General features: G+C 60.2%; 4 protein-coding genes across 10 annotated transcripts; 1 reads left to right on the forward strand and 3 right to left on the reverse strand.

Annotated features, from left to right (window-relative positions):
• The first annotated feature begins 644 nt into the window (after positions 1-644).
• Positions 645-4,019, forward strand: AIP (aryl hydrocarbon receptor interacting protein). Of its 3 annotated transcripts, XM_064163355.1 has the most exons (7): positions 647-926; positions 1,093-1,272; positions 1,639-1,827; positions 2,373-2,549; positions 2,737-2,878; positions 2,990-3,218; positions 3,304-4,019. In XM_064163355.1, the coding sequence occupies exons 1-6, from the start codon at positions 828-830 to the stop codon at positions 3,193-3,195; spliced, it is 993 nt and encodes a 330-aa protein (XP_064019425.1). In that variant the 5' UTR covers positions 647-827; the 3' UTR covers positions 3,196-3,218; positions 3,304-4,019. The 3 variants fall into 3 exon arrangements, with proteins under 3 accessions (XP_064019426.1, XP_064019425.1, XP_064019424.1); XM_064163356.1 differs by lacking the exon at positions 3,304-4,019 and having other exon boundaries at positions 645-926; positions 2,737-2,870; positions 2,990-3,155; XM_064163354.1 differs by having other exon boundaries at positions 648-926; positions 2,990-4,019.
• Positions 4,020-5,020: 1,001 nt separating this feature from the next.
• Positions 5,021-20,501, reverse strand: PITPNM1 (phosphatidylinositol transfer protein membrane associated 1). 2 transcript variants are annotated; one of them, XM_064163302.1, is made up of 23 exons: positions 20,169-20,501; positions 19,484-19,698; positions 19,272-19,393; positions 15,762-15,983; positions 15,334-15,648; positions 14,650-14,745; positions 14,430-14,537; positions 14,205-14,266; positions 13,875-14,119; positions 12,545-12,734; positions 12,320-12,427; positions 12,065-12,219; positions 11,555-11,712; positions 10,679-10,849; positions 10,323-10,472; positions 10,103-10,251; positions 9,917-10,027; positions 8,585-8,701; positions 7,753-7,901; positions 7,486-7,635; positions 6,363-6,546; positions 5,917-6,045; positions 5,021-5,806 (listed from the first exon to the last, which is right to left on the reverse strand). In XM_064163302.1, exons 1-23 carry the CDS (start codon positions 20,244-20,246, stop codon positions 5,540-5,542), a joined length of 3,651 nt encoding a protein of 1,216 aa, XP_064019372.1. In that variant the 5' UTR covers positions 20,247-20,501; the 3' UTR covers positions 5,021-5,539. The 2 variants fall into 2 exon arrangements, with proteins under 2 accessions (XP_064019372.1, XP_064019373.1); XM_064163303.1 differs by lacking the exons at positions 5,021-5,806; positions 5,917-6,045; positions 6,363-6,546; ... (6 more) ...; positions 10,679-10,849; positions 11,555-11,712 and having other exon boundaries at positions 12,072-12,219; positions 13,875-14,054.
• Positions 20,502-21,076: 575 nt separating this feature from the next.
• CDK2AP2 (cyclin dependent kinase 2 associated protein 2) lies at positions 21,077-22,187 on the reverse strand. Of its 2 annotated transcripts, XM_064163397.1 has the most exons (4): positions 21,861-22,180; positions 21,674-21,774; positions 21,456-21,588; positions 21,077-21,314 (listed from the first exon to the last, which is right to left on the reverse strand). In XM_064163397.1, exons 1-4 carry the CDS (start codon positions 21,949-21,951, stop codon positions 21,247-21,249), a joined length of 393 nt encoding a protein of 130 aa, XP_064019467.1. In that variant the 5' UTR covers positions 21,952-22,180; the 3' UTR covers positions 21,077-21,246. The 2 variants fall into 2 exon arrangements, with proteins under 2 accessions (XP_064019467.1, XP_064019468.1); XM_064163398.1 differs by lacking the exon at positions 21,456-21,588 and having other exon boundaries at positions 21,861-22,187.
• A 205-nt stretch (positions 22,188-22,392) lies between these two features.
• Positions 22,393-26,057, reverse strand: CABP2 (calcium binding protein 2). Of its 3 annotated transcripts, XM_064163350.1 has the most exons (8): positions 25,736-26,057; positions 25,440-25,585; positions 24,777-24,938; positions 24,613-24,643; positions 24,359-24,493; positions 24,134-24,243; positions 23,738-23,885; positions 22,393-23,661 (listed from the first exon to the last, which is right to left on the reverse strand). In XM_064163350.1, exons 1-8 carry the CDS (start codon positions 25,953-25,955, stop codon positions 23,636-23,638), a joined length of 978 nt encoding a protein of 325 aa, XP_064019420.1. In that variant the 5' UTR covers positions 25,956-26,057; the 3' UTR covers positions 22,393-23,635. The 3 variants fall into 3 exon arrangements, with proteins under 3 accessions (XP_064019420.1, XP_064019419.1, XP_064019421.1); XM_064163349.1 differs by having other exon boundaries at positions 25,440-26,057; XM_064163351.1 differs by lacking the exons at positions 25,440-25,585; positions 25,736-26,057 and adding an exon at positions 25,036-25,158 and having other exon boundaries at positions 22,394-23,661.
• Between the last annotated feature and the right edge of the window lie 73 nt (positions 26,058-26,130).

The following is a 26,130-nucleotide window of genomic DNA, read 5'->3' on the forward strand; positions in this document are numbered from 1 at the left end:
CTGCACTGTGGGGACAAAGGCACAGCTGCAGGCAGCGCGGGCAGCACTGCCACGTGCCACCAGGCTCCGTGCAGGGTCAGGGACCTGCCACCTGCAAATTGCCCTGTGTCACCCCGAGGGGGCTTCTGGGGCTGACTCCAAAGCTGGTGTCACCTGGGATGTCCCCATGGACCTAACACAGCTGCCGCTTGGCCCCTAGAGAGCCACTGGGGATGGCAAGAGAGAGACAACACGGCTTTGATGCTCCCGGGGTGGGAAGTGACACTCACCATAGCACCAGGGACACCGGGAGCACCTCCGGAGCAGGACGTGACCCTCACTGTGGGCACCGGTGACACAGGAAGCATCCCCAGGACCTCCCCCAGGATACGAAGTGACCCTCACCGTGGGCACCAGGGACACCAGAAGGACACACAGAGCAGGAGGTGACCCTCGCCATAGGTACCAAGGGCACTGGGAGCACTCCTGGAACAGGAGGTGACCCTCACCGTGAGGTCCGGTGACACCGGGCACAGCCTCAGGACAGGAGGTGACTCTCCTTGCGGACGCCGGTGACACCAGAAGCACCTCCCACCGCACCCCGAGGTCCTTCTAGGGACACAGCCAAATGTCACGGGAGCTTTTTATTCCGTTATGTCCTCCCATCTCTCCCCGAGGGGGAGAGCCAGGAACCGGACCCACCGTCGCCGCCGGCGGCACCGAGGGCTGGCCCCTCCCACCGCGTCCTCCCCGCCAGCAGGGGGCGAAGCCGAACGTTCGCTTGCCTCCGGAAAGATCCGAGCGGCGGCGGATGCGGCCGAAGGGAGGCGAGGCGGGGAGCGGCGGCAATGGCGCAGCAGGTCGAGCAGCTGCGGGCCGACGGCGTCTATAAGGAGGTCATACGGGAGGGCAGTGGGCCGCTGCCCGACTTCCGCGATGGCACCAAGGTCAGAAACGAGCCGCTACCCGTGGGGGCCGGGGCCAGGGTAGGGGGACCGAGCCGGACACATATGAGCGAGAGGCGCATGCGCTGGGAGGGCTACCCTCCCCCCGCCGCCGACACCCTTCCGCCGTCTCCATGGTGATACCGCGGCCCTTTTCACCCCTCCTCAGGCCACCTTCCACTACCGGACACTGCGGTGCGGGGATGAGGAGACGCCGCTGGACGACAGCCGAGAACGGGGGAAGCCCATGGAGCTGATCGCCGGCAAGAAGTTTAAGCTGCCGGTGTGGGAGGCGGCGCTGCGGACCATGCGGCCCGGGGAACGAGCCCGCTTCCGCTGTGACGTCAAGGTAGGGGGCGAGACCGGACGGGAAGGGGGTGGGGTTGCTGCTCTAGGGGCGTGGTGATTGATTAGGGGGCGGGGTCTGTTGTGTCAGGGCTGTGGTGATTGGTTAGAAAGTGCGGTTAGCCCTTGGGGGCGTGGCCTGCAGCCCAGGGAGCGTGGTTTGACAGGAGCGGCTCACGGAGGCGGGACCTGCTTGTGCCCCGTGGGCGTGGCTTGTGCCCCGTGGGCGTGGCTTGCCGCTGAGAGGGCTATTCCATTGGCTGGGGGTGAGGCCTGCTCTGTGGGGGCGTGGCCCGCACCGGCCCCTCTCTGCTGCTGGGTCCCAGTCCCCCCCTTACCAACTCCAGTGTTATCTCCCTGTGTCCCCCAGCACGTGGTGCTCTACCCACTGGTGTCCAAGAGCCTGCGGAATATCGCAGCTGGGAAGGACCCCCTGGAGGGGCAGCGACACTGCTGCAGCATAGCCCAGCTGCACGAGCACTACTCCCTGGGATACCCTGACCTCGACGAGCTCCAGAAGAACCCCCAGCCCCTCATCTTTGACATTGAAGTGCTCAAGGTGAGACAACCATTCAGGAAGCCCAGTCCTGGGCTGGTCGTTGGTCAGGGATGGCCACAAACAACCTAGCCTTGGGAGAAGACTGCAGGCAGTAGGGTGCTATGGCTCTGCCCCTGCCTGGATGCAGAGCTGAGGCCTCAGGAAAGGCTAAGAAAGTCGGGGTTGTGCAGCATGGGGAAAAGAAGGCTCCAAGGAGACCTTCAGATGTCCGTTCAGGACTTAAAAGGGATGATCAGAAAGCTGAGGACAGACTTTTGAGCAGGACCTGCTGTGATAGGCCCAGGGGTGATGGTTTAAATTAACAGAGGGGAGATTCAAACCAGAGAGAAGGAAGAAATTCTTGACTGTGAGGGTGGTGACACCCTGGCCCACATTGCCAGGAGATGCCCCATCCCTGGAACCATCCTAGGTTAGGTTGTTTGGAGCTGTGAGCAACCTGCTCTGTTCGGGGACATCTCTGCTGACTGCAACAAGGGTTGGACTAGATGAGCTTGAAAGGTCTCATCCCTCTCAAACCTGTCTGTGTTTCTATGGGGTGCTGGCAGGTGGAGGCACCTGGATCCTACCAGCAGGACCCATGGGCCATGACAGATGAGGAGAAACTGCAGGCTGTCCCCCAGATCCACAAGGAAGGCAACGAGCTCTACCGGCAGGGCAAGGTGCAGGAGGCAGCTGCCAAATACTACGATGCCATCGCCTGTCTCAAGAACCTACAGATGAAGGTGAGCCTGTCTGCTCCCTCTGTGGTGTCCACAGATCTCTACCCTTATTCCTCATGAAGCACATGGTTTGGGAGCTTCTCCTTATTCTCCTTCCTCTGTGTCGTCCACAAAGTTCTGCCCTTAACCCTCCTGCAGCACAAGGCTTGGGAGCTTCACTTCATTCTCCTCCCTCCACCTCATCCTGCAGGAACAGCCTGGCTCTCCAGACTGGATTGAGCTCGACCAGAAGATCACACCCTTACTGTTAAATTACTGCCAATGCAAGCTGCAGTCTGAGGAGTACTACGAGGTGCTGGATCACTGCTCCTCCATTCTCAACAAGTATGAAGGTAAGGAGCTGCTGGGTGGCCCAGCTGGCTGCAGCAAGTGCCAGTGGGGGCAAGCAGGGCTGTGGAGAGGGGTCAGCAGCTCTCTCCAGCTCAGCAGCTCTCTCCCCACAGACAATGTCAAGGCCTATTTCAAGCGGGGGAAGGCCCACGCCGCAGTGTGGAACGTGGCAGAGGCCCAGGCTGACTTTGCCAAGGTATTGGCCCTCGACCCATCGCTGCGTTCTGTCGTCTCCAAGGAGCTGCGGAGCCTGGAAGCTCGCCTGCGGGAGAAGGATGCCGAGGATAAGATCCGCTTCAAGGGCATCTTCTCCCAGTAGAGCCCCCAAGGCTTTCTGAGCAGGTTCCAGTGATTTGTTTGGTTGGTTTTTTTTTTTAGCTATTCCACATGTGGAATGTTCACAGATGTTTATTAATGTTTAATACAGATTTTAATTATTGGAAGAAGTGGCCCCAGGAGCTCGCCACGGCAGCGCACCTTAGCTCGTGGCATCGCAACCCTCACTCAACCGTGGGGCTCTAAGACAATGCTCGTCATCGTGCCAGTGACACGAGCTCAAGCCTGCTGCTCTTTGCCACCTTTAACCTGTTTGTTTCATGTTTTGATACTTTATGTTGGGCTGAGCCACCACCTTCAGGGCTGGACAAGCTTCTTGCAGTTACTTGGCCCCGGCTCTTAGCCTATACTCCGTGCCAAGTCCTGCGTCGTCGCATCTTGAGGCTGCTGCTGCTGCTGCTGCTGCTGTTGCTGCCATCTCGAGCTGGTGTGTTCTCTCTGCTCCATCATCATGGCAGCATCAGAAATAGTTTATGGAGACCTAATTGCTTCATACTGCCATTGACCTAGAACTGTGGTCGTGCTATGCCAGGATAAGCAGAAGTAAAATGAGTCACGGGCACCTGCTTGCTTAGAAAAGTTGCTGTTGGAGGCAAACGAGGTATGGTGAGGTTGAGAGTGGCAGGAACGGGTCATGCTCTGGTGCTGAGACCTTGCAAATTCACTGCAGAACTGAGTCCTGACTTGCTGCGCCCTTGTGATGGATGTGTTCGAGTCCTTAATGGGCTTTCTAAGGTGCAGAGTCACAGAATCTCTCCAGCAGGCTCTGTTCTGTGCGCGTGGTGTAAAAGCAGCTTGATGTAAAAAGCAGCTTCACCGTGAGAGTGGTGAGACCCTGGAATGGGTTGCCCAGGGAGGTGGTTGAAGCCTCGTCGGTGGAGGTGTTTAAGGCCAGGCTGGATGGGGCTCTGGCCAGCCTGATCTAGGGTAGGGTGTCCCTGCCCATGGCAGGGGGGTTGGAACTAGATGATCCTTGTGGTCCCTTCCAACCTTGACTGATTCTATGTTGTTGCTGGGGTGTTCCTCACAAGCTCCAAGCCGAGCTCTGACTTGCTGTGATGAGCGCTGGCACCACCATGGCTGTATTAAAGCTGATAAATGTTTTGCTAAGGTGCAGAGCCACCAAAGCTCTCCAGGTTCTCCATCCCGGGGCTCAGAGTGTAGAAGCTGTTCTGACACATGGATGTTGTCACAGGGGTGTCCTTCAGCAGCTCAAAACTGAGCCCTGACTTGCTGTGGTGAGTGCTGGCCCCATCATGGATGCGTTCGAGCTGCTCGAGGACTCTTCCAGAGGTGTGGAGCCACAAGCCACAAAACAGCTCCAGTAGGCTCCGTCCTGGGCTCAGGGTGTAGAAGCAACCCTACCACACAGGTGTTGTCACAGGGATGTCACTCAGGAGCTCAAAGCACCCCAAACTCCAGTCTGATGGTGAGGGCAAGGTGGCCAAGCTGCCTCACTGTGCTCTGCTGACTGAAGCCAGCAGCTTTCCTCCTGTCCCCAAGGTTCCTCTGTCCTTGCCCTACCACCTCAGCAGTCCTCGCTGGAAAGGCTCTAGCTCCTCACATGCTGCATGGCTTAGTGTCAGCATCAACATCTACCCAAGAACCATGGTGCAGCCCAGGGCCACCCCAGGCTGCACTTTTCCTACCATGACACATCTCCAGTTGCTCATGACCCAACCACTGTGTCCCAAGGCCACCTCCTGAGTCTGGCATTCCCAAAGGCCAGGGCCTTGCTGGGGGTGGCAGCCCTGGTGCCACCTTCCCTGGTTAAGAGGGTACAGAGCAGAGAGGTAGGTCCCAGCTCCTCAACTTTACATCGCTTTTATTTCACACCAAACGAAGAGAACAGAGGAACCACTTTTGAACCCAAACCCTTCCCCTGCCCCACACCAAACAGAAATAAATGGGTGGGGAGTGGGAAAGGTGCCACTTGTCCTGGGAAGCAGCCATGTCCCAACCCCCCAGACTCTGACTAGGGACCCCAGGGGACAACACACCAGCTCCCCTGGGGGCAAACCCCACCTGGCACTGCCCAGCAGCCCCAAAGGACCAGGAGAACAGGGTGGAAGCAGAACTGGGGGACAGGGTGGGGGAACGTTGGGTGGCTCAGCCCCAAGGGAATCACTCCAGCCCTTGGAGGGGATTGCTCCGGCCCTTGGTGGGGCTTCAGGTGCCATCTCCCAGGATCCCTGACTCTCAGGGGACCCAGCACCCTTTGTCTCCTTCCGTCGGGCTCAAGGCCCATCGCTGGCTCTGGCCCCACGTGCTCCTGGCTGGGAAATGGAGGCTGTGGTGGAGAGAGTGGGACAGTGGCCGTGCCACCCTCACTCCTCACCCTCCAGCTTGAGGCTGACGCTGCGTGGCTTGGCCCGGGGCAGCCCTGGGGGTGCTGGCGGGGGTCCCCCATCCCTCTCTGCCTGGCTGGAGCCCCGGGATCTCAGGAGCTGGCTCTGCTTGCGTAGGAAGTCCACTGGTGCTGGGCAGCCGTAGGTGCCTTTGCCCAGCACGGGCCGTGGAGGTCCCTTGGGTGAGTTGGCCAACGCTGCTGCTTCCAGCTGAGCCAAGTGGGCTACATAGCCCTCAGACAGAAACTGTGGGACACATGGAGAGCCTAAGATAAGGTGCCCAGCCAGCACACTGCCTGGAGGGGTCAGAAGTTGTCCCCTGCAGTCCCAGACTATCCCCAGCCCCCACACCATACCTGGCACTGGTTGTGGAACTTTTTGACAGCCCGACCCACAATGTAGATTTGTGTTGGTGGCAACCCCAGCGAGCTGTAGACAGAGATGTCCTTGGTGGAACCATAGCCAGCAACAATGGTGATCTCCGCCTGTCCAGGGGCACAAGCAGGGCATTAGGGCAGGGGCCAATCCTTCCTGTGAGGACAGCCACCCACAGGGCACTGGGACACCCTCATTTTACAAAGGTTGGGCAGGGAGCTACCACACTGTGCCCTGGGCAGGGTCTTGGCAGAAAGTCCAGCTCCAAGCATCTCCAGGATGGAGGTGGATATGGGCTGCAGGTGCCATCATTATGGTCCAGCTCCAAGCATCTCCAGGATGGATACGGGCTGCAGCACAACCCACACTACCCCTCCAGCACCTTCCTCTCATGTTCCCAACCCTGCCAGCGCCTCCACATGCCCACCTCTGTGCGCAGGCTCTGCAGGAAGGCAGCCTTCTGTCGCAGAGGGTCGTGGGTGAGGCCATCACAGAAGGAGACTGCACCATGGGGGAAGTTGTGCTGGGAGAGCCAGGCTACCACGCGGTGCTTCTGCATGTCAGGGCGGCCTGTCACATAGATGATCATGTACCCCGAGTCCTGCCAGTGCCTAGGAGGAGACACACCATGAGTGGGGACAGTCCTGCTGGTGGGAAGCCACCAAGCAGCTGGTACATCTGCTCCACCATGTGCTGGAGTGAGTCCAGAGAAGGGCAATGAAGCTGGTGAAGGATCTGGGAGAAGAGGTCTTGTGAGGAGCAGCTGAGGGACCTGAGAGTGTTGAGGCTGGAGAAAAGGAGGTGGAGGGAAGACCTTTTGGCTCTCTGCAACTCCCTGAAAGGAGGCTGCAGCCAGGTAGAGGTCAGGCTCTTCTCCTTAGTAACAGGTGACAGGACAAGAGGAAAGGGCCTTAAGCTGCCTCAGGAGAGGTTTAGGTTGGAATAATTTCTTGCCCTTGAGGGCTGTCAAGGCCTGGCCTAGGCTGTCCAGGGCTGTAGTAGAGTCCCCATCCTTGGAGGGGTTTCAGAAGTACAGTGCTGAGGTCCATGGTTTAGTGGTGCCCTGGCAGTGCTGGGTTAAGGGTCAGACTCCATGATCTTAAAGCTCTCAGAATCACAGAATTTAATCTTAGATTGGAAAAGACCTTTGAGATCACTGAGTCCAATCATGAGTTTCACACTGACAAGTCCTTGACTAAACCAAATCCCTCAGCACAACATCTAATCACTATGAATACTCTCTTCCAACCTCTGTGATGCTATGATCTCCCAACACATCACACATGAGTGCTGCCTCCAAACCCTTCCTCCTCTCAAGCATTTTGGCAAGGCTGAAGGCACAGCAGAGCTGTGGGCTTCAGCATCAAAGCCAGGAGTGGGCTGTTCTCCCACCAGCTCAGAGCTGCTGTGGAAACCGGGTGAGGGGGCAGGTGGCAGACTCCCCAGCTCATGCTGAGAAAGGAACCTGCTCCGCTGTTCCCTCCCCTCCAACTTCTCACTGCACCAAGAACGGAGCAGGAGGCCATTCCTGTCGTGTGAAGGACACCAACCTTACGACGTCGACGGCTCCTGCCCGCACTTTGGGGTCGCTGCCCATGATGGAGACGCTGGCAGTGAAGGAGCCATCGATGCTGAACACCACGGATTCGGTGCCCCGGGCCACCACCGTCAGGTACGCCTCGGCGTAGCTGTGGTCCCCCCTGGCGTGGCAGAGCGGAGAGGCTTGGCGCCAGCTCTGCCACAGAGAGGGAGCAGGTGGACCCGTGCCAGAAGGGTTAGAGGAGGAACCGAGGTGGCACCGCACAGCCGTGCCTCACCTGACCACCATGCGCACAGGGTAGATGCCGATGGCCAGAGCCTTGTCTGCAGGGATGGTGAAGGCCAGGCGCCCGCTGCCGCTTGTCACCTCGGTGCCGTAGTGCAGCCACTTCCCTGACAGGGGTTGGGTCATGATGTAGATGTCCACCTTGGAGAGGGAGAAGCACCGACCATGAACACGACCTCCAGATCCTGCCTCATCCCCAGCCTGCAGTCCTTATGACCTTCCCTATCCTACGTAGGAGGCGCTTAGTGCCATGGTCTAGATGACTGGGTAGGGCTGGGTGATTCTATGATCTCTTCCCCTGCTACGGGTGACACCAGCACCATGTCACAGAATCATAGAATCAACCAGGTTGGAAGAGACCTCCAACATCATCCAGGCCAACCTACAACCCAGCCCTATCCAGTCAACCAGACCATGGCACTAAGTGCCGCATCCAGTCTTTTCTTGAACACCTCCAGGGACGGTGCCTCCACCACCTCCCTGGGCAGCCCATTCCAATGCCAATCACTCTCTCTGTGAAGAACTTCCTCCTAACATCCAGCCTATACTTTCCCCAGCACAACTTGAGACTGTGTCCCCTTGTTCTATTGCTGGTTGCCTGGGAGAAGAGGCCACCCCCCACCTGGCTACAATGTCCCTCCAGGTAGTTGTAGACAGCAATGAGGTCACCCCTGAGCCTCCTCTTCTCTAGGCTAAACAACCCCAGCTCCCTCAGCCTCTCCTCATAGGGTTTGTGTTCCAGGCCTTTCACCAGCTTTGTCTCCTCCTGGACATCCCCCACCCATTTGACAGGGTCTTGGTGGCACCTGTGGGCCCAGCAGTACCTTCTCCCCAGTGAGTGTCACCACGTCCAGAGGTCCGTACATGAAGCGCCCACTGAGGACCTGGGCTTTGCCCTCACACACGATCACGTCACTGGCACGGTGGTTGGCTGTCACGTTCTGCAAGGACACAGTGGGCTCAGCAGCTCATGCCAGGGTCATGGTGGTAACAGAGGAGGCCCCAAAGTGGCCTGTGGGTGCCACCAGGCTGTGGGACCATCCTGACAGTCAGAAGCAAACCCTTCTAGCTGTATTGCCCCCTAGCCAAGGGCTGGCCAGGGACAGCATCACAGAATTGTTTGGGTTGGAAAAGCTCTCAGGCCAGAGTCCAACCCTCAGCCCAACACCACCATGGCCATTAAACCATGTCCCCAAGTGCCATGTGCACATACTTGAACACCTCCAGGGATGGTGACTCCACCACCTCCCTGGGCAGCCTGTTCCAGTGCCTGACCTCTCTTGCAGCAAAGAAATTGTTCCTCATGTCCAACCTAAACCTCCCCTGGCACAATTTCAGGTCATTGCCTCTTGTTCTATCACCTGACACTAGGGAGAAGAGCTCAGCCCCCAGCTGGCTCCAACCTCCTTGCAGGAAGTTGCAGAGAGCCAGAAGCTCTCCCCTCAGCATCCTTTTCTCCAGGCTCCATAACCCCAAGTTCCTCAGATGCTCCTCACTGGACCTGTTCTCTGGACCTTTCACCCACTCTGTTGCCCTTTTCTGGACCTGCTCCAGTCCCTTAATGTCCTTCTTAGAGAGAGGGGCCCAAAACTGAACCCAGGATTCTAGGTGTGGCCTCAGCAGTGCCCAGTCCAGAGACATGATCACTTTGCTGCCCTGCTCCTGCTGGCCACACTGTTGCTGATCCAGGCCAGGATGCTGGTGCCCTTCTTGGCCACCTGGGCATGCCCTGGCTCATCTTCAGCTGCTGTCAACCAGCACCTCCACATCCTTTTCCACCACGCAGCTTCCAACCACAGTGCCCAAGCTTAGAGCCTTCATGGGGTTGTTGTGACCCAAAGTGCACAACCCAACACTTGGCTTTGTTGAACTTCAGCCCATTGGCCTCAGCCCATGGATCCAGCCTGGTCAGATCTCTCTGCAGAGCCTCCAACCCTCCAGCAGATCAACACTGCCACTCAACTTAGTGCCCTCTGCAAACTGAGTGGGGGTCCCTTAATTCCCTCATGCAGATCATTGATGAAGACACTAAAAGAGAACCAGCCCCGGTTCTGAGCCCTGGGGGACACCACTTGTGACTGCCCACCAAGAGGCTTTAAATCCCTCGGCACTGCCCTGGCAAAGCTTTGTGCTGCTGACGGGCAGCGGGCACGTACCCGGATCTTCACTTGGGTGCGCTTGCGCTGCCACTTCTCCCGCGGGATGGCAGGGCTGTAGATGGAGCTCTCCTCGCTCTCTGCCGGCTGCGGCCCCTCCTTCTCCATCACCTGCCGAGCAGGCACGGCCCTGGCTCAGCCTCCACCAGCCTCGGCCAGCCGTGCCACCCGCCGTGCCCGCCATACCTGCCGCAGGATGAAGGCCACCACGTCGGAAGATTCCCAGTAGCTGGCGTGGAAGAGGTGTGGCAGGGTGATGGTGGGGAAGGCAGTGAGGGCATCGGGGCAGTACAGAGAGTAGTCGATGCGCTTCGGGCCCCACCAGCGCTCCAGGACTGTGGGGAGAGAGACAATGAAGCCACCGTTCCCGAGGTGCCAGCACGGGATGGGCAAGCGTGGCACTTACCCTTGACCACTTCACTGGTGCTGGCAGGAGTTGGGGGGTCTCCCGGCTCGTTGCCCCTCCAGAAGCCCCCAAAGCTGCTGGTGGGGGTAGGAGGAGCAGCAATGTCCACCTCGGGCAGGAACAGGGCAGAATGCATCTGCAGAGCCTCCGCTGTGGAGAGGGACACGTGAGGACAGAGCTCCCTGAGGGCACCAACCACCCTCCACCGCAGCCCCAAAGATCTGGGCAGGGCTCACACATCCCTTTCCCCCTACCCGACTTGAGCTGGGGCTGCTCTGGGTACCTCCAGCACGACACCATAGCCCATAATGCACCCCAGGGTGCCCCAGGACCAGCCTGGCACTGGTGCTGCTCACCCAGCAAGGATGAGGTGCCATCCCCCAGCGGGTACTTCTGGTAGCGGGGCACACTGAGGGGTGGGACTGCATGGAAGGCCTTGGCCAAGAGGGGCTCCAGGCGAGAGGCACAGGGGTCGGCAGCATGGAACAAGTTGTAGATCTGCTCGCAGGCAGGACGGAGCTGGGCAACTGTAGCACAGACAAGAGCTTGGGGCTGCCCAGCCTGTATGACCAGGAGCCCGACGGGCGCTGTAAGGGGGTATGAGGGCTGCAGGGCACAAGGCAGTGCAGCCTGGAGCTCAAAAGCCAGTGAGGAGAAAGAAAGATTCAAACCCAGGACACCAGGGCCAGGCTGAGGCTGGCATGGAGCAGGGAAGGAGACAGCTGAGGAAAAGGACAATTGGGCACACACTGAGACCAACACCTACAAAACCAGGGTTGGGCATGGAAAAGGCTCACATCCAAGGCACTGGTGACAGAGAGGGGACAGGCTGGGTCTGGCAGAGTGCAGGGAAAGGCACATCTGGGGAAGGGGAAACTTGGGCATCCACCAACACCCACAGAACAGGGTTGGGCATGCAAGGGGCTGAAACTGAGGATGCTGGTGACAGCCAGAGACAGGCTGAGGCTGGCATGAAGCAAGAAAAAGGGATATGTGGTGAAGAGGATGCTGAGGAAAGGGGACACTTAGGCACGCACCAACACCGATGCCCATGCAGACAGGGCTGGCTGTGCCAGGGGCTCAAACCCAAGCAAGGGCTCTTTGGGGAAGTCCTGTGGGGCTCAGGCTGGTAGGGGACAAGGAGAAGACAAGCAGGGATGAGGGCTGGATGCCCAAGGGGAGGGTTAGATGCTGGCACGGGGGCTGGCACCACAGCTGGCAGGGCTCCTCACCATCCAGAGCGGGCATGACAGTCTTGCGCAGTGCGAGCACCAGCCCCAGCGGGCAACCAAAGAGGAAGAAGCCAGAGACTTTGAAGTCAAGACAGGAGCTGGTGCCCTCTGCCCCATCACTGCTCCGTGCTCCCTCTGCCTCCTCAGTGGCCTGCAGGCTGGGAGAGTTCAAATGAAGAGGTCCTAGTGGAAAAGCTGTACCTGGCATGGCCCTCTTGGCCTGGAGGAGCTGCTGGAAGCAGGGGAGCTTCAGGAAGCTATTTGAACAGGCTTGATGATCTTAGAGGGCCTTTCCAACTTCAGTGATTTTAAGGCTCCCCTGAGGCAGGTTGCCCTGTGCCATGCTCCCTCCCAAGCTAGGGTGATGGGAAATTCCCAGAAAATTCCCAAGCAGATGATACATTTACTCTATCCATTGTTTTTTAACCCATGCAAACAAGCAAGTTTGGAGAACAGCAGAGCTCCTGTGGGGATGGGCCATGGTGCTGATTGTGCCCCCCTCACCCTCACCTGCACGAGGAGCTGTGGCTGTCCCCTTGCTCCCGGCATGGTGGCTGTGTGCCCAGCTCAGGGCTGGCCTGGCTGGGCCCTGTGGTGGCTCCGTCTGGCCCATCAGCCAACGGGTCCTGGCCAGCACCCAGCTCTGGGGAGATGGGCTCTGTGCTCTGGGAGACAAGAATCATCATCTCCCAGCTTAGCTCCCACCCTGCACCCCAGCACCCACCCTCCCCGGTGCCAGTTGTTACCAGGGGTGTTGGCACTCACCAAGCTGCCACGGCGGCTGCTGCTGCGGCTGCCCCCGGAGCCTGCCCGGCTCTGGCAAAGGGCATCGAAGCCCAGGATGCCACCTACGCAATCCCCCAGCAGCACCACCTGCCAACAGCACATAGACCCATGCCCAGGGCGATGAAGGATGAAGCCTCCAAACCCTTGACATAAGGTCAAGATGGCTCCCAGTGGAGCCACCTCAAACCCCAAGTCCCCTCTGACCTGGCCACAGAAGCCAGCTCCTTCTGCAGAGTGCAGGAAGGTGCCATAGGCCTGGTTGGCACGGGCGATGACAGCACCCACGGCGTGCTGGTAGCTGCCCGAGGAGGTGGCCAGCAGCGGGAGGGCGGCCAGGGGGATGTGGTCCTGGCTGCTGGACAAGCTGTCCCTGTCGTGGCTGTAGGGGCTGAGCCTGAGAGGGACACAAAGAAGGAGGAGAGTGAACATGGCTGCCCTGATGTCCCAATCTCATGACCCTTGCTCACCCCAGGGCTGCACCCAGAGCTGTCTCCATCCCATCCCCTGTCTCCTAGACAGAAGAATCACAGAACTGTTTGGGTTAGAAGACAGCTTTAAGGGTCATGGAGTCCGACCCTGAACCCAGCCATATCAGGGCACCACCAAAGCATGGCCCTCAGCACCACAGCTCCAAGGCTTTGAAACACCTCCAGGGATGGGGACTCCATCACCTCCCTGGGCAGCCTGGGCCAGGCCTTGACAACCCTCGAGGGCAACAAATTATTCCTCATGTCCAACCTAAACCTCCTCTAGGGCAACTTGAGGTCATTTCCTCTTATCCTGTCACTTGTTCCTTGGGAGAAGAGACCAACACCCACCTCACCCAGCTCCCTCTCCAGCTTCAACACCCTTAGGTCCCTCAGCTGCTCTTCACCATTCCTGTTCTCCAGACCCTTCCCAAGCTTTGCTGCCCTTCTCTGGACCTGCTCCAGCTCCTCAGTGTTCTTTTTGGAGTGAGGGGCCCAAAACAGAAGGCAGGATTCAGGGTGCCCAGTCCAGGGGGACAATCCCTGCCCTGCTCCTGCTGGCCACACTCTTGCTGATCCAAGCCAGGATACTGGTGGCTTTTTTGGGCACACTCTGGCTCATTTTCAGCCACTGCCACCAACTCCCTCAGGTCCTTTTCCACTGGGCACTTTCCAGCCACTCTGCCCCCAGCCTGGAGCTTTTATGAGACTGTTGTGACCCAGATACAGGAGCCTCATCCCAGTGGCCTCACCCAGCCTGACCTGACCCCTCTGTAGAGCCTCCAACCCTCCAACAGATGAACACTGCCACCCAGCTCGGTGTCATCTGCAAACTGACTGTGAGTGCCTCGATCCCTTCATCGCTCAAGACAGCAAAGAGCACAAACCCCAGCGCTGAGCCCTGGCGATCTCCGCTCCTGATCACCCACCAACCCCACACCAGCACAACAAAGTCCTCCTCCAAGGCTGCCACCACCACCTCCCAGTCCCTTCCCACAGCTCTGGGGTAGTTTCCCACGGGGTCCACCCCCCTGTTTGCCTCATGGCAACGGCGCTGCCATCCCTACTTGGAGACGAGCGCGTAGGCAGCGGCGCAGATGGGCGGGCAGGGCACCAGCCGCAGGGCCACATGTCCCAGCGCCTCGGGGAAGTGGACGCGGGTGACGGCGTCGAAGGTGGCGGCCAAGGTCTGCACGTCTGCCTGCTTGGAGCCCGGCTCCCCAGCGCCCTGGTCCAGGATGTTGCCGCTGTGGAGGATGAGGAAGAGAGCGTGGATCCGGCACGCCTGCGCTGCGCCCTCCGCCGAGCCGCCCTGTGGGAAGGAGAGCCTGGCTGTTGGCACCTTGTGCCAGGGTGAGGGCATGTGGCTGAAGGGAAGGGACGAGTGGGGCACTCACCTCGGGGAAGCTGGACACCCCCAAACCTTCACCATCCACTTTAGCGGTGCTGGATCCATCTCCTGTGGGTACACAGCCAACGGTGAGCCCGGATAGGATGTCCCAGTAGCGGTCACCCCCGCTGGGGTTTGGGGGGTACTCATTGCTCACCCCTTACCAACTAATGACTCACCCACCCCTCACCAACTCACCCCCTCACCCACCCCTCATGATCTCCCTCCTCACCCAGTGCCTCCTCCAGCTCCGCAGGTCGCTCCAGCGTGTCCAAGAAGTCATTGGAGCTCCACTTGGTCATCTCCTTCGCAAACACCTCATCGCTGTCAGACAGGTCCTCTGTGGTGGCAGGGAGGGGATTGTGGGCAAGGGGAGCACCCCTATGCCTGCACCCCCACCCCAAGAAGCTGCTGCCTGGTCCTGGCCAAGCTGTGGGACTGCTCCACCGTACCGTGGGCATCGAAAAATTCCTCTTCAGAGCTGTTCTCGGAGTCGCGGGCGATGTTCTGCATCCGCCACTCGGACAGGCTCTGAGGAGACACCCCCCCTGCCACCAGCCTGGGGTCAGCACCCACCGCCCCCACACCTCGACCCAGAGACCCCCAAGAGACCCATGGCCACCCAAGGAAGACCAAGATCATCTCTAATCCACCTAGGGCCTCATCAAGAGAACAAGAGCCAGCCCTGAAGCACCCAGAGCCATCCCAGGAAGCTGAAAACTTCCCATGGAGCACCCAAAGCCCCCCCCAAGAGACCCAGGGCCACCCCTGGGACATCCAGGACTACCCCAAGAAACCCAAGGTCATCTCAGGGACATCAGAGTCATCCAAAGAGACCCAAGGCTACTCCAGAAGACCACCCCTGGAACACCCAGGTCCCACCAAGAGACTCAAAGCCACAGCAAAAGACCTAGGACCACCTGGGGAGACCCAGAGACACATGTGGCTCACCTAGAGGCCCCCCAGGAAACCCAAAGCTACCCTCAGGAGTCTCAAGGGCACTTCTGGGGAACCCAAACGCCCCCAGGAGACCCAGACCACAGAAGCAAGGGTCCCTTAATGCATCTCTGATGGAGAACAACAGCAGCTGGGGGTGGAGGGACTGAATCCCACCCACTCAGAACCTGGTCTCTCACCTCCATGCTGGGAAGAGTAGGAAGACCGAGAGGAGGTGGACCACTGCTTGGCAAATGAATCATCAGGGGAGGCATCGTCCACCCCCTGCACCTCAGCGCCCTCCTGCCCACTGGCACCCCCCGGCTCCAGCCGCCCCTCTGGGCTGGGTCCCGCAGTGCAGGGCTCCTCAGTGTCACCACACTTGGCCATCTTCTGCGCCAGCATCCTCGCCGTCTCCTCCTCCAGCTGCCGGATGTCCTCCATGGTCAGGTCTGTCCACTCGTCCTGCCAGCACCACGCCTGGCGATGTGCCCTCAGCATCACCTTCCGCAGCCCTGAGACAGGCACAGGGGGGCAAAAGGAACCCAAAGCAGACACAGGGCTCCTCAAAACTGCCCCAGTCCAGCAGTGCCAAGGCACTTGCAGGGTGAGGGCTCACCACACTCACCCACATCATGGATGAACTGCTCGATCTTGGACTGCATGCCCCAGTAGCGGAACTCCACCTTGCAGAGCTTGTAGGCACACATCAGGGGCCCGCTGGCAGCTGTCTCCAGCCAGTCGTCACCCAAAGGGCCTCGACCTGTCTTGACTGAGTGGTAGAGCTTGGGATCCTCCTCGGGCTTGTATTCACCAGGGGAGATGGGGTCACGCACGATGTCGATGGTGTCTGCGAGGGAGGATGGCACTGATTGCCCTACGGTGCTTGGGGAGGGCACGCAGAGGGTCTGGAGGCTCTACACAAGGACCTGGCCAGGCTGCAATGATGCTGTCAGACTAATGGGATAAGGTTCACCAAAGCCAAGTGCTGGGTCTGGCACCTGGGTCACAACAAGCCCAAACAGGCTCCAGGCTGGGGGCAAAGCGGTTGGAAAGTGCCTGGTGGAAAAGGACCTGGGACAGTTGGTGACAGTGGCTGGAGATGAGCCAGGGTGTGCCCAGGTGGCCAAAAAGAGCACCAGCAGCCTAGGCTGGATCAGCAATGGTGTGGCCAACAGGAGCAGGGCAAGGATTGTCCCCCTGGACTGGGCACTCATTAGGCCAGATCCTGAATCCTGGGGTCACTTTTGGGTCTCTCACTACAAGAAGGACATAGAGGGGCTGGAGCAGGTCCGGAGAATAGCAGTGAAGCTTAGAAAGGGTCTGGAGAACAGGAGTGGTGAGGAGCAGCTGAGGGAGCTGGGGGTCTTGAGCCTGGAGAAAAGGAGCCTGAGGGGAGAGCTTCTGGCTCTCTGCAACTGCCTGCAAGGAGGATTGTGCCAGGTAGGGGTTGGGCTCTTCTTAATAACAGGTGACAGGTCAAGAGGAAATGGCTTCAAGTTGCCTCAGGGGAGGTTTAGATTGGACATGAAGAACAATTTGTTGCCCCCAAGGGTGACCTAGACCTGGCCCAGGCTGCCCAGGGCAGTGGTGGAGCCTCCATCCCTGAAGGTGTTTCAAAGCCCTGGAGCTGTGGTGCTGAGGGCCATGGTTTGGCGGTGCCCTGGCAGGGCTGGGTTCAGGGTTGGACTCCATCATCTCAAGGTCTTTTCTGACCCAAATGATTTTATGATTCCATGATGTAAGACCTGCCCCTTCAGGCACAAAAATCTCAGAGGACATCCACCCAATTATTCCCCCAAGTCATGCACCCAACATTGCCAGTAGGAAACACTCTAACCCGTGGCTCTACAACCAACAGCACCCTTGGGTGCACCTGAACATGTCCCATCCTTATGTGGGGGCCTGATCCAGCACAGCATGGCTGTGAGGGGGCAGGAGAAAGCAGTGAAGCATGCACAGATCTGGAGCTGACACACAGATCAGAGCATTAACTGGGAGATGTGGCAGCTGGTGAGTGGCCCTGCTGACCAGAGGGGAAGTGGGGACTGGTACTGGGGACAAACTGCATAGAGCAGCTTGGAGAACCCCTCCAGCTGCTCCTTCCAGCCCCTCAGCTCAAAGAGTTGCCCCCCAAAACCAGGGTACAGACACAGAAAAACCACCCCCTGACCCAAGAGGAGCACACATCGAGGTGAAGAGTGCGATGGCAATGTCCCTCTGTCCTCAAAACAGAGGTGGCTGCCCCAAAATTTGAGGCAGGGCTCTCGGATCATGTTCTCCTGGGTGCTATCTAGCAGATTTTGGGAGCTTTTTGGGTCTAACCCTGCACAGTACCACCAGCAGTTTGCCTGCTCCAGCCTCTTCTCCAGGCCAGCTCCTTCCCACAGAGTCTGGCAGAGCATCCTGAGAAGGCCCTGGCAGGTCCCAGGGTACCTCACTGGTCCCCACAACCTTCTCACAGAGCTTCCCTCAGTCAGCTCTCCCCAACCCACACCCAAATTCTTCCAGACCTCACATTATATTGCCACATTTATTGGCCCCTCTCTCTCCAACTTGGGCCAAAAAAGTAAGGGGGGAAAAAGACTTTTAAGATGGTAAAATGAAGGAACCACCACAGGACAGGAGCTCTGAAGTGAGGTTTTTCCTGTGCTGGATCAAAACTTCAAAGCACCACAACTCCTCCAAACTTCCCCAGCTGCAAAACACACCTCAGAGTAGGAAAGCAGCACCCACAGTGCCTAAATTGTGTGGCAGGAGAAGCTGAGAGGGCAGCCCAGGGCTGGCATTTGCTTTCTGCACTGGTGTCCCCCTGCAGTTATCCCTCTGCCAAGGGCACAGAGATGTCCCAGGCCGAACAAAATGCTGCCCAGCCCATGCTGATGTTACCTGGGCTGGGCTGCAGCGGTGAGGGGAACACAAGGCCTTAAATTGATGGCCAATGGGCTGGTGGCATCAAGGAGCTGAGACAGGGCCTGTTGTCCCCAAGCAGCTCCCAGGAACATCACTCACACCATGACTGCTGGATCTGTCTGAACACCCAGGGGGACAGAGTCCTCCTTACAATTATTCCACCGCCCTTTGAAACGTGAGATGGGGCTTAAATGCATCACTGCCACAGGACACCCGGGTGACAGCACAGAGCTGGCCAAGAAAATCCCTACAGGATCACTGCTGCCCTGTCCCCATCCTCACAGGAGTCAGAAGCCCTCCAAGACACAACAAACCTTGTGGGAAAGTCTGCAGGATGGGTACTGGCGGTGGTGGTGGGGTGGAAATCCAGCAGTCAGTGCTCTGCCCTGCCTGCCCTCAGTTGTGGCAGGGACAGAATTCATGTGTGTGTGTGCCCCCACAGGGCCCAAGCTGCCAGCATCCCAGCCGGACATCCCCGGTGCCAGCAGAGCCAATGAGAGAAATAGGTCAGATGAATCATTTCCTCCCAGTGCCTATTTTAGGCCTCCATTTTAAGCAGCACCGCGTCACACTCTGCACTCCAGCGCCTAAAACAACCAGTGCCACGCTGCCGGGAAAGGGAGACTGCAGCAGCCAGGGCCAAACTGCAGCTCCAGAGGGATAGGGAGCCCAGGAATGATCTGGAGCAAAGCCCTGAGGAGAGGGAGAAGCAGGGCAGGAGGTGGGAAAATGGGGGCAGGCTTTACCAGCTCCCTCCTCCTGATCCAGAATGCCCTGTTGGAGCCTGATGTGGGGTCTGTGCATGCCCAGACTAGGATTGGGAAGGGAAAACCAGGAGCTGGGACACGGGAAGAGAGGGGGACAAGCAGGGACTGAGAAGGGGGGGGCTATAAATACATAGGCAAAAGAAGGAGATGAGGGATGAAATTGCCTCCCCGGAATGTCATTAATGGTGACTCTGGTTTGGCAGTGCTGCCAAGGGAGCAGGCAGCAGAGACTGAGGCAAAAAGGCTGGGGCACGGAAGTTGAGGCAGGAGCACTGGGGCACAAGCATCCACCCCTGCTGCATGCCCCCCCCCATAAACTGCCTCCAAACCAAAGCCACGCCCATCACAGCCACTAAGCCCCTCATGCACTGTGGCACACCCAGGCACCACATGGGCACCCCAGCAGGCATTGGGTGCCGCCTGGCACCCCAAGCCAATCCCATCATGGTTGCACCTACCCAAAATCCTCTGCCTCTTCTCAGCTGCACTCAGATTGAAGATGTTGGTCTGCTGCCCGGCATCTGGCCGGTAGTAGGTCTCGATCTCGATGGAGAACTTCTCCACAAAGGGGCAGGTGTACCTGGGAGGGGTGAAACACACGGGCAGAGGGGTGAGCCTGGTGGCACAGCCAGCCCCACCTCCCACCCTCACAGCCGCTGTGAGGTCCTACCTGGTGCGGGTGTAGGGATAGGCATTCCAGGATTCCTCTTCCACCTGCAGAGCAGCTTTGGGGAGCAGGGCCCGAAACCAGCTGGGGATGTGGGAACCCACATGGTAGATCTTGTGTGTGTACTGGCCACTGCCACCAGGGCCATCGCTGTAGGGGCGGTTGGCCAAGATCTCCACCCCGCTGCCCTCGCCGCTCGATTCCTCCCGGCTCTTCTTCTGTGGGGAGAGCTGACAGCTGAGCCTGGCCCTCACAAAACCTCAAAGCTTGGCACCTCCCGGCCCCTTGTCCCCACATCCCGACATGTCCCAGCCCTACACTTACTCCCAGGATACCCAGTTTGGCTCGCTGACCCCAAAGCCCACCCAAACCTCACTGACACCCCTGACATCCTGCCAATCCGTTGGGGTCAGCCTCAGGCTCCCCTGCCCTCTCTGTGCTCAGCCCCATCGTATTCTGCAACCCTCAAGCCCCATGCTCTGCCCCACAGCACCCTGTACCCCCCAGCTCCCCATACTCAGCGCCACAGCCCCCTGCACACCCCCAACACCCACCTCCACAGCCCCCTGGCACCTCGGCCCCTTCAGCCCCTTGTACCTTCAATACTCAGCCCCACAGTCCCTTGCACTGCCCAAATCTCAACTCTCGGCCCCCTGGGCCTCCTGTGCTCAGCCCCGCAAAGCCTCACCTGGATCATGTAGAGCTGGGCCACCTGGTACTCCTCCAGGCTCATGGGCAGCAGGATGTGGTACTCTTTGATGAGCATGGTGGCAGGGGGCTGCGCCTGCTGAGGGAGCCGTTAGGCCGGTTCGGCCCGGATCGGCCCAGTCTAACCTGGCCAGGCCCTGCACAGTGCGGCCTGGCTCAGTCCAGACGGGTTCGGTTCGACCCGGCCCGGTTCGGTTCGGCTCAGCCCGGCCCGGCCCGCTCAGCTCCCGTTCCCATGGCAACGCGCCCCCTGCCCGTTCGGCTCCGCCCGCCTGGCTTTCGGCTCCACTCGGCTCTCTTCGGCTCCGCTCGCCCCCGGCGCTGCCTCCCCGCCCGCCCGCCCGCCCGCCCACCACAGCGCAGCCCCTGCCCCGCCAAACCTGCGCTGCTCCGAACCAGCCCCCCGCCCCGTGACATCACAGCCCGTTCCCACGGAGACAACCGTGACGTAGGGGAAGGGGGGAGGGGGCAGGGGAACGTGACGTCAGAGGCGGGAAGCCGAGGAGCTCCGCTGCAGGGGGTCCCCGCGGGCTTCTCGCATCCGTCAGTGCCCCCCCACCCCCTTCAACCTCCTCAGGATCGGGCCCTGCCACCCCCGAGACCTCCAAAAAGGGAGGCTCATTAAAATGAACGCCCGTTAAAGAGTGGTTTGCTCCTTTCTGCACTTCCTGGCCCAGAAGCGCAGCTTCAAGACCACCCCCGACGCTCCCAAACGCTGCTCCAAGCCTTTCCCCATCCCGGCTCTTCGCCAGTGTACCCCCGGCACTGATACACCTCTCCTTGTAAGCGCTCCCCCAAGACCCCTCCCATGACCACCAGGACGGCACTGATCACCTCAGCACTCCCACCACCGCCCTCCCCAAACCCCACTGCACGGAGCAGGCAGAATCCCAACCATGTCCTTTTATTTATAAAAACACGCATTTTATAAAGAGCGGAGAGTGCGGGCAGCACGGTGGCCTACCCCTCCCCGCCGCCAGAGGGGCAGGGACACCGTGAGGGGTGGTCCCGGGGCGGGGCGGGGACGGGGTGGGGGGGATCCCGGGTGACAGCAGCTGTTACGTGCGGGCGTTTCGCTCTGTCTCTGCCAGGCACTCCCTGACCAGTGCCCGGGCGTGGATGATGCCTGTGGGGAGAAGCAAAGGGACACCCCACATCAGTCTCCTGACCCTCCCCTGCCCCACAGAAGGTGGAGACCCCCGGGCACGTAAGACCAATGGTCACCCGGGCTGTATCTTCCATCGTCCCACCACCCCTCCATCCCTACCCCGTTTCAGTCGCTCCATGGCACTCTTGCTGCCGGCGTAGGTGGGCCGGATCTCCTTCCCCATCTCCTCGATGACAGAAAGCAGGTCGGTGTAGGTGCTCTGCGAACCCTGAGCCCCGGGGGGCTTCATCGCCTACGGGACGCGGGGTACGGACGGGCTGAGAGCTGTCCCCGCCGCCACCAGCCCCACCAGTGGCCTCCTCCACCCCGCTTCTCACCTGCACGTAGCCCATGGACGGCGGCCCGAAGTCATTGAAGAGAGGCCGGAAAGGGGCTGCAGCACCGGGGACGGAGCCGGAAGGCGACGGAACGCTCGTGGCTGCAGGAAACGGAGCGTTACCGGCCGCATCCACCCCCGTTCCCTCCCTTCCTCGGTACCCCGCGGTTACCGGGGGGTGCGCTCACCGGCGGACGGTGCCCCGGGCCCCGACGGGGCGGGGCTGGCGCTAGCGGCTCCGGGGGTAACGGGGGCGGGAGCGATGGGCTTGTAGGACATCCCCGACGGCCGCCCGCCGCTCCCGGCTCCCTGGAGCGCGGCGGGGGTCGGTGAGCGGCCCCCGCGCTCGCCCCGCCGCTTATACCGACGTTTCCCTCCGCTCCTCAGCTCAGCTCAATCTCGCGGAACCCGACCCAGCTCCGCGGAGGCGGCTCCGGCTCGGTTCCGTTGCGTAGGACCCACCACGGCCTACCTTGACCCTGCCCCCCCCCCACCCCGGCCGCCACCGCCGCCACCGCTCGCCCTGATGACGCCTGCGCGCGCCGACGTCCAAACGTCATCACGCCGCCACGCGCCGACCTCCGCCAGTTACCGTGGCGGCGCGCAGCCGTGCCCCCGCCCCTTTCCCCCAGCCCCGCCCCTCACCCGTACACCGCCCTGACCCTCAGCCCCGCCCCTTCCAGCGGACACGCCCCCTTCGGCTCTGGCCACGCCCCTCCGCCCCTCTCCCGCCGCTTCCCCATGCTGGGAAGGGGGTTCGGCTGCTGCCGCCGCTGGCACCAGCTCCACAGAGCCATGTCTCATCTCTCCCAGCCTAGGGCTAGTGATGGGGAGGTGACCTGTTGGAAGAGTCTTGCCATTGCCACTCCCAGTACCAGCCCAGTCTGGCCCCATCAGCCCCTCTACTGACCCCCACACCATGGCCCCGGGGATGGGGAGGTGATGGGGTGCCCGAGGGGTCCTGGCTCCATGTGGGAAGGGTGAGCGTGGGGGTGCAGCGACTTTCCGGGCCTGGGGTGCTATGGGGAGACACGGTGATGAGGGCATACAGGACTGGGGGACAGACAGTGATTGGGGGGGGGTACCGAGTCAGGGCAATACAGCACAGTTGTTGTACCTGGGGAAGGGGTTCACAGTGGTTGTTGTACCCAATGGAAGGGACAAAGCAGTCCTTGTATCCAGTGAAATTACTTGGGGGGGAGCACACACACAACTGAAAATGAACAATTTCGCTTTAAGCTCAACATAAAAACACCCAAAAAGTCCCTCTGGAAAATTTTTCATTTGAAAAGGGCAAAGACTGAAAAAATAAACTGGTCCAGACTCCCCATGCTCCATTTTCCACCCCACAGGGTCCAGTAACACCTAAGGCCCTGGCCAGGATGCTGGATCCTTAAGGAGGATCTCTGGTGCTGGGGTACATCTGTGAGGGCCCCAGCAGCCAAGGGACAATGCTTCACTAGCACTGGGCAGGACCAAGCAGGGTCTGGGGCTGGTCAGAGGTGGTAAGAGGGCTGGGTGGTGGGTCACATCGGATGGTCAGCCCTAAATCCCAGTCTGGACGGAGCAGGGTGCTTGGCCTGGAGTATGAGGGGGTGGGGGGGATGAGCCAATGGAGCTGGAAAACAGTCGGAGGGATCGGGACCAGTCTTCAAATTTTTGGATGAGGTCAAGATGAGATGGAAGCAGGAGGAGGAAAGGTCAGGGCAAGAGCGGCCAAAGCGTGGCCAAGTCTGTGCCAAAAAGGGGCCTGGCGTCATCTCATGCTGCAGTTGGACCTCGGTGCATGGCCGAGGGTGAGCGTGAGCACCTCCAGCACTGACCAAGTGAGGACCTTCACCCTGGGGCTCAGGCAGTGTGCTGCACTGGCATGGTCCCAGCTGGAACTGGGCATCTCCTCCATGTTCCCCTCCGCTTCGTAAGGCATGGTGGGGGCTCGGGTCCCGTCTTGGCTTGGCCACGCTCAGCGTGACATCATCCTCACAAACTCTGCCAGCAGAAGAACACGTAGAGAACATCTCAAATATTCCTGAAGACATTTCCAGCCCCTTACCCTGATCCATACCTTCAAAATCCACCAGGCCATCACCGTTGAGATCCACGTCCTTGAGGATCTCATCCACTTCCCGGTAGTTGAGCTGCTGCCCCAGCAGCTTGCGCATGGCCTCCCGCAGCTCTGCCATGCTGATCTGCCCGTCCCCGTTGGTGTCAAACTGCAGGGCAAACCCCCAGTTGTTGATGGCCACCCTCAAGCCCATGGGCTGTCCCCTGCCCCCTGCCCCACATCCCCAGCACAGAGTCACAGTGCGGTAGAGTTAGAAGGGACTTCTGGAGGTCATCGAGTCCAACTTCCCTACCTAGGCAGGGTCAGCTAGAGAAGGACACACACAAGCACAGCCAAGCAGGTTTGGAGTGTCTCCAGAGATAGAGACTCCACCACCTCCCCGGACAGTCCTCCCACCTCACGGAAGGCATCACGCAGCTCCTTGATGCCGATCATGTCTGCTGTCTCTGCCAGCATCTTAGGGCCCATCAGCTCCACAAAATCATCAAAATCCACTTTTCCACCAGCTGTGGGAGCAAGAGGCTGTCACCAGACTGGGTGGACAGGGACGGTCAGTGTCAGATGCAGCCGCTAGAGCAGTGCAGTGGGGACACCACCCCCCACCCCATGCTTGCCACCTACTGATCTGCTGGGACAGCTCAATGAGCTCCATCTCGGTGGGCATGTAGCCCATGGTCCTCATGCACTCGCCCAGGTCCTTGTAGCTGATGTAGCCATCACGGTCCTTGTCAAACTCCCGGAATGCCTGCTTCAGCTCTGGGGATGACAGGCACGGTGTCACTAACAGCACCCCATCACTTTCACCCACCTGAGAGGCCTCCCAGACAGGGCAAAGACCCTCTCTGTCCCCATCACCAAAGGTCACAGCACCTCACCTTCAATCTCCTCAGGACGCAGCTCCCGGTCCTGGGAAAAAGAAAAGCAGGGAGAACTGAAGGAAGGATCCTTCTCCCATGGATCCTCGCACGGATCCTGCCCTAAATCCCTGTCTGCACGGTGCCCAGTGCAACGGGCACTCAGGGTGGGGACGGGCACGTACCAGCTGGGTGATGGCAATGCTCTGCCGCAGGAAGATGCAGGCTGGCCCCACCAGCCCTTGCAGCACCGAGTAGTTCTGCAACGGTGGGGACTGTGCAGCCTCTGCCCCCTCCTCAGCATCCCCAGCACCTGGTGTTGTGGGGCCAGAATGTGGCTTCCCATCCTGCAGACAAAACCAGCATCAGCAGGAGGGGCTCCAAGCCGGGGGTTCCTCCCTCCTCACCCTCCTCCTACATCCCCCCCCCCAAAGATGGCCTTACCTTTGTAAGCCTCCGCTCAGGGGTCTTGGTGCAGTTGCCCATGGCTGGGGGCTGCCCCAATGCTGCAGGGCATGCCTGGCCCTGGGGGGCCAGCTGGCACGGAGCCCCCGCCGGGGCAAACCAGGGCCGTGGCCAGAGGCGGGGGTGTGTGTGAAATCAGCCGTGGCTGCGTGGGGATTTGAGGCTTTTATGGAATATCTGGGGATATGCAGGGCAGGCGGCGGGGGGGCACCGTGCCCGCCGCACGCCTTAATCCTCCGGATTATGCCCTGCTCGGCCGCTCTGTTCCAGATGTGGGGAGCCACCCAGCTGTTCTTCGGCCCCACTGTCTCCCCATGGAGGGCACTCGGGCACCTAACCAGCTCTAGTGCACCCCAGCCTCTCCCCCACCCCACACCCATTACCTGCCCAAAAGTGGGGTGCAGCTGGAGTCCTGTCTCCTCCACACTCCACCGATCCTCCATGGGGGCCACACCACCATGGCTGGGATGCCCTTGTCTCCCCGAGGTGCCACGGGTGCTGGAGCCCCCCCGTCCCCTACGTCGCAGAGCTAGGCACAAGCAGCGACCGCCCCGTTTACCAGGACCACGGGGACGGGAAGTGCTCCGGCATGCCAGGGGCACAGGGCTGCCAGTACCCCGCTGCTGTGGCCCACGAAAGAGGAAGAACATGGTGCCCGCTGCCCTGTCCCACTGCTCACCGCCGAGCCCAGACGATGGGGAGATGGAGCTGGGGCTGGCGGGGGTGGAAACCGGATCCCCCCCAGTCTGGCGCTCCCTCGCCGGGGCGAGGCCACCGCTGGAGGTGGTGTAGTTAACGTGGGCCCGCATCGGGAGAGAAGCCTGAGTCGGGTCAGGGCAGTTCGGCCCCCCCCGGGGCGCTGGGGGGGGTGATTGAGAACGAAGCGCCCCAGGGGGCATCGAGGGGGGCAACAGGGGAGGGCACCGGGGGCCTCCGGTTACATCTCCCGACACCCGAGCCGGGCCGGGGCGCGGGGCACGTGCCAGCGCGGGCGCGGGGCCAGGCTGGCCACGCCCTATTCAGGAGGCCACGCCCCCAACCACGCCCCCAGACCGCTGGGCCACGCCCTCGTCG

Source organism: Pogoniulus pusillus, chromosome 24 (genome assembly GCF_015220805.1).
Source record: "Pogoniulus pusillus isolate bPogPus1 chromosome 24, bPogPus1.pri, whole genome shotgun sequence".
Taxonomy (NCBI): domain Eukaryota; kingdom Metazoa; phylum Chordata; class Aves; order Piciformes; family Lybiidae; genus Pogoniulus; species Pogoniulus pusillus.

What these genes read in the sequence shown, in the direction of transcription:
- AIP (XM_064163355.1), top strand. Translation starts at nt 828, where the DNA reads ATGGCGCAGCAGGTCGAGCAGCTGCGGGCCGACGGCGTCTATAAGGAG. An exon ending in GCTTCCGCTGTGACGTCAAG is followed by an intron (nt 1,273 to 1,638) that starts GTAGGGGGCGAG and finishes TGTGTCCCCCAG; the next exon opens with CACGTGGTGCTCTACCCACT. An exon ending in TCAAGAACCTACAGATGAAG is followed by an intron (nt 2,550 to 2,736) that starts GTGAGCCTGTCT and finishes CTCATCCTGCAG; the next exon opens with GAACAGCCTGGCTCTCCAGA.
- PITPNM1 (XM_064163302.1), bottom strand. Translation starts at nt 20,246, where the DNA reads ATGCTCATCAAAGAGTACCACATCCTGCTGCCCATGAGCCTGGAGGAG. An exon ending in CTACTCTTCCCAGCATGGAG is followed by an intron (nt 14,746 to 15,333) that starts GTGAGAGACCAG and finishes GGCTGGTGGCAG; the next exon opens with GGGGGGTGTCTCCTCAGAGC. An exon ending in GCACCCAAGTGAAGATCCGG is followed by an intron (nt 8,702 to 9,916) that starts GTACGTGCCCGC and finishes GTGTCCTTGCAG; the next exon opens with AACGTGACAGCCAACCACCG.
- CDK2AP2 (XM_064163398.1), bottom strand. Translation starts at nt 21,951, where the DNA reads ATGTCCTACAAGCCCATCGCTCCCGCCCCCGTTACCCCCGGAGCCGCT. An exon ending in GCCCGGGGCACCGTCCGCCG is followed by an intron (nt 21,775 to 21,860) that starts GTGAGCGCACCC and finishes CGTTTCCTGCAG; the next exon opens with CCACGAGCGTTCCGTCGCCT. An exon ending in CGTCCATGGGCTACGTGCAG is followed by an intron (nt 21,315 to 21,673) that starts GTGAGAAGCGGG and finishes TTCTCCCCACAG; the next exon opens with GCATCATCCACGCCCGGGCA.
- CABP2 (XM_064163349.1), bottom strand. Translation starts at nt 25,955, where the DNA reads ATGCCCCCTGGGGCGCTTCGTTCTCAATCACCCCCCCCAGCGCCCCGG. An exon ending in GCATTGCCATCACCCAGCTG is followed by an intron (nt 24,644 to 24,776) that starts GTACGTGCCCGT and finishes TCTTTTTCCCAG; the next exon opens with GACCGGGAGCTGCGTCCTGA. An exon ending in TGCGTGATGCCTTCCGTGAG is followed by an intron (nt 23,886 to 24,133) that starts GTGGGAGGACTG and finishes TTTGCCCTGCAG; the next exon opens with TTTGACACCAACGGGGACGG.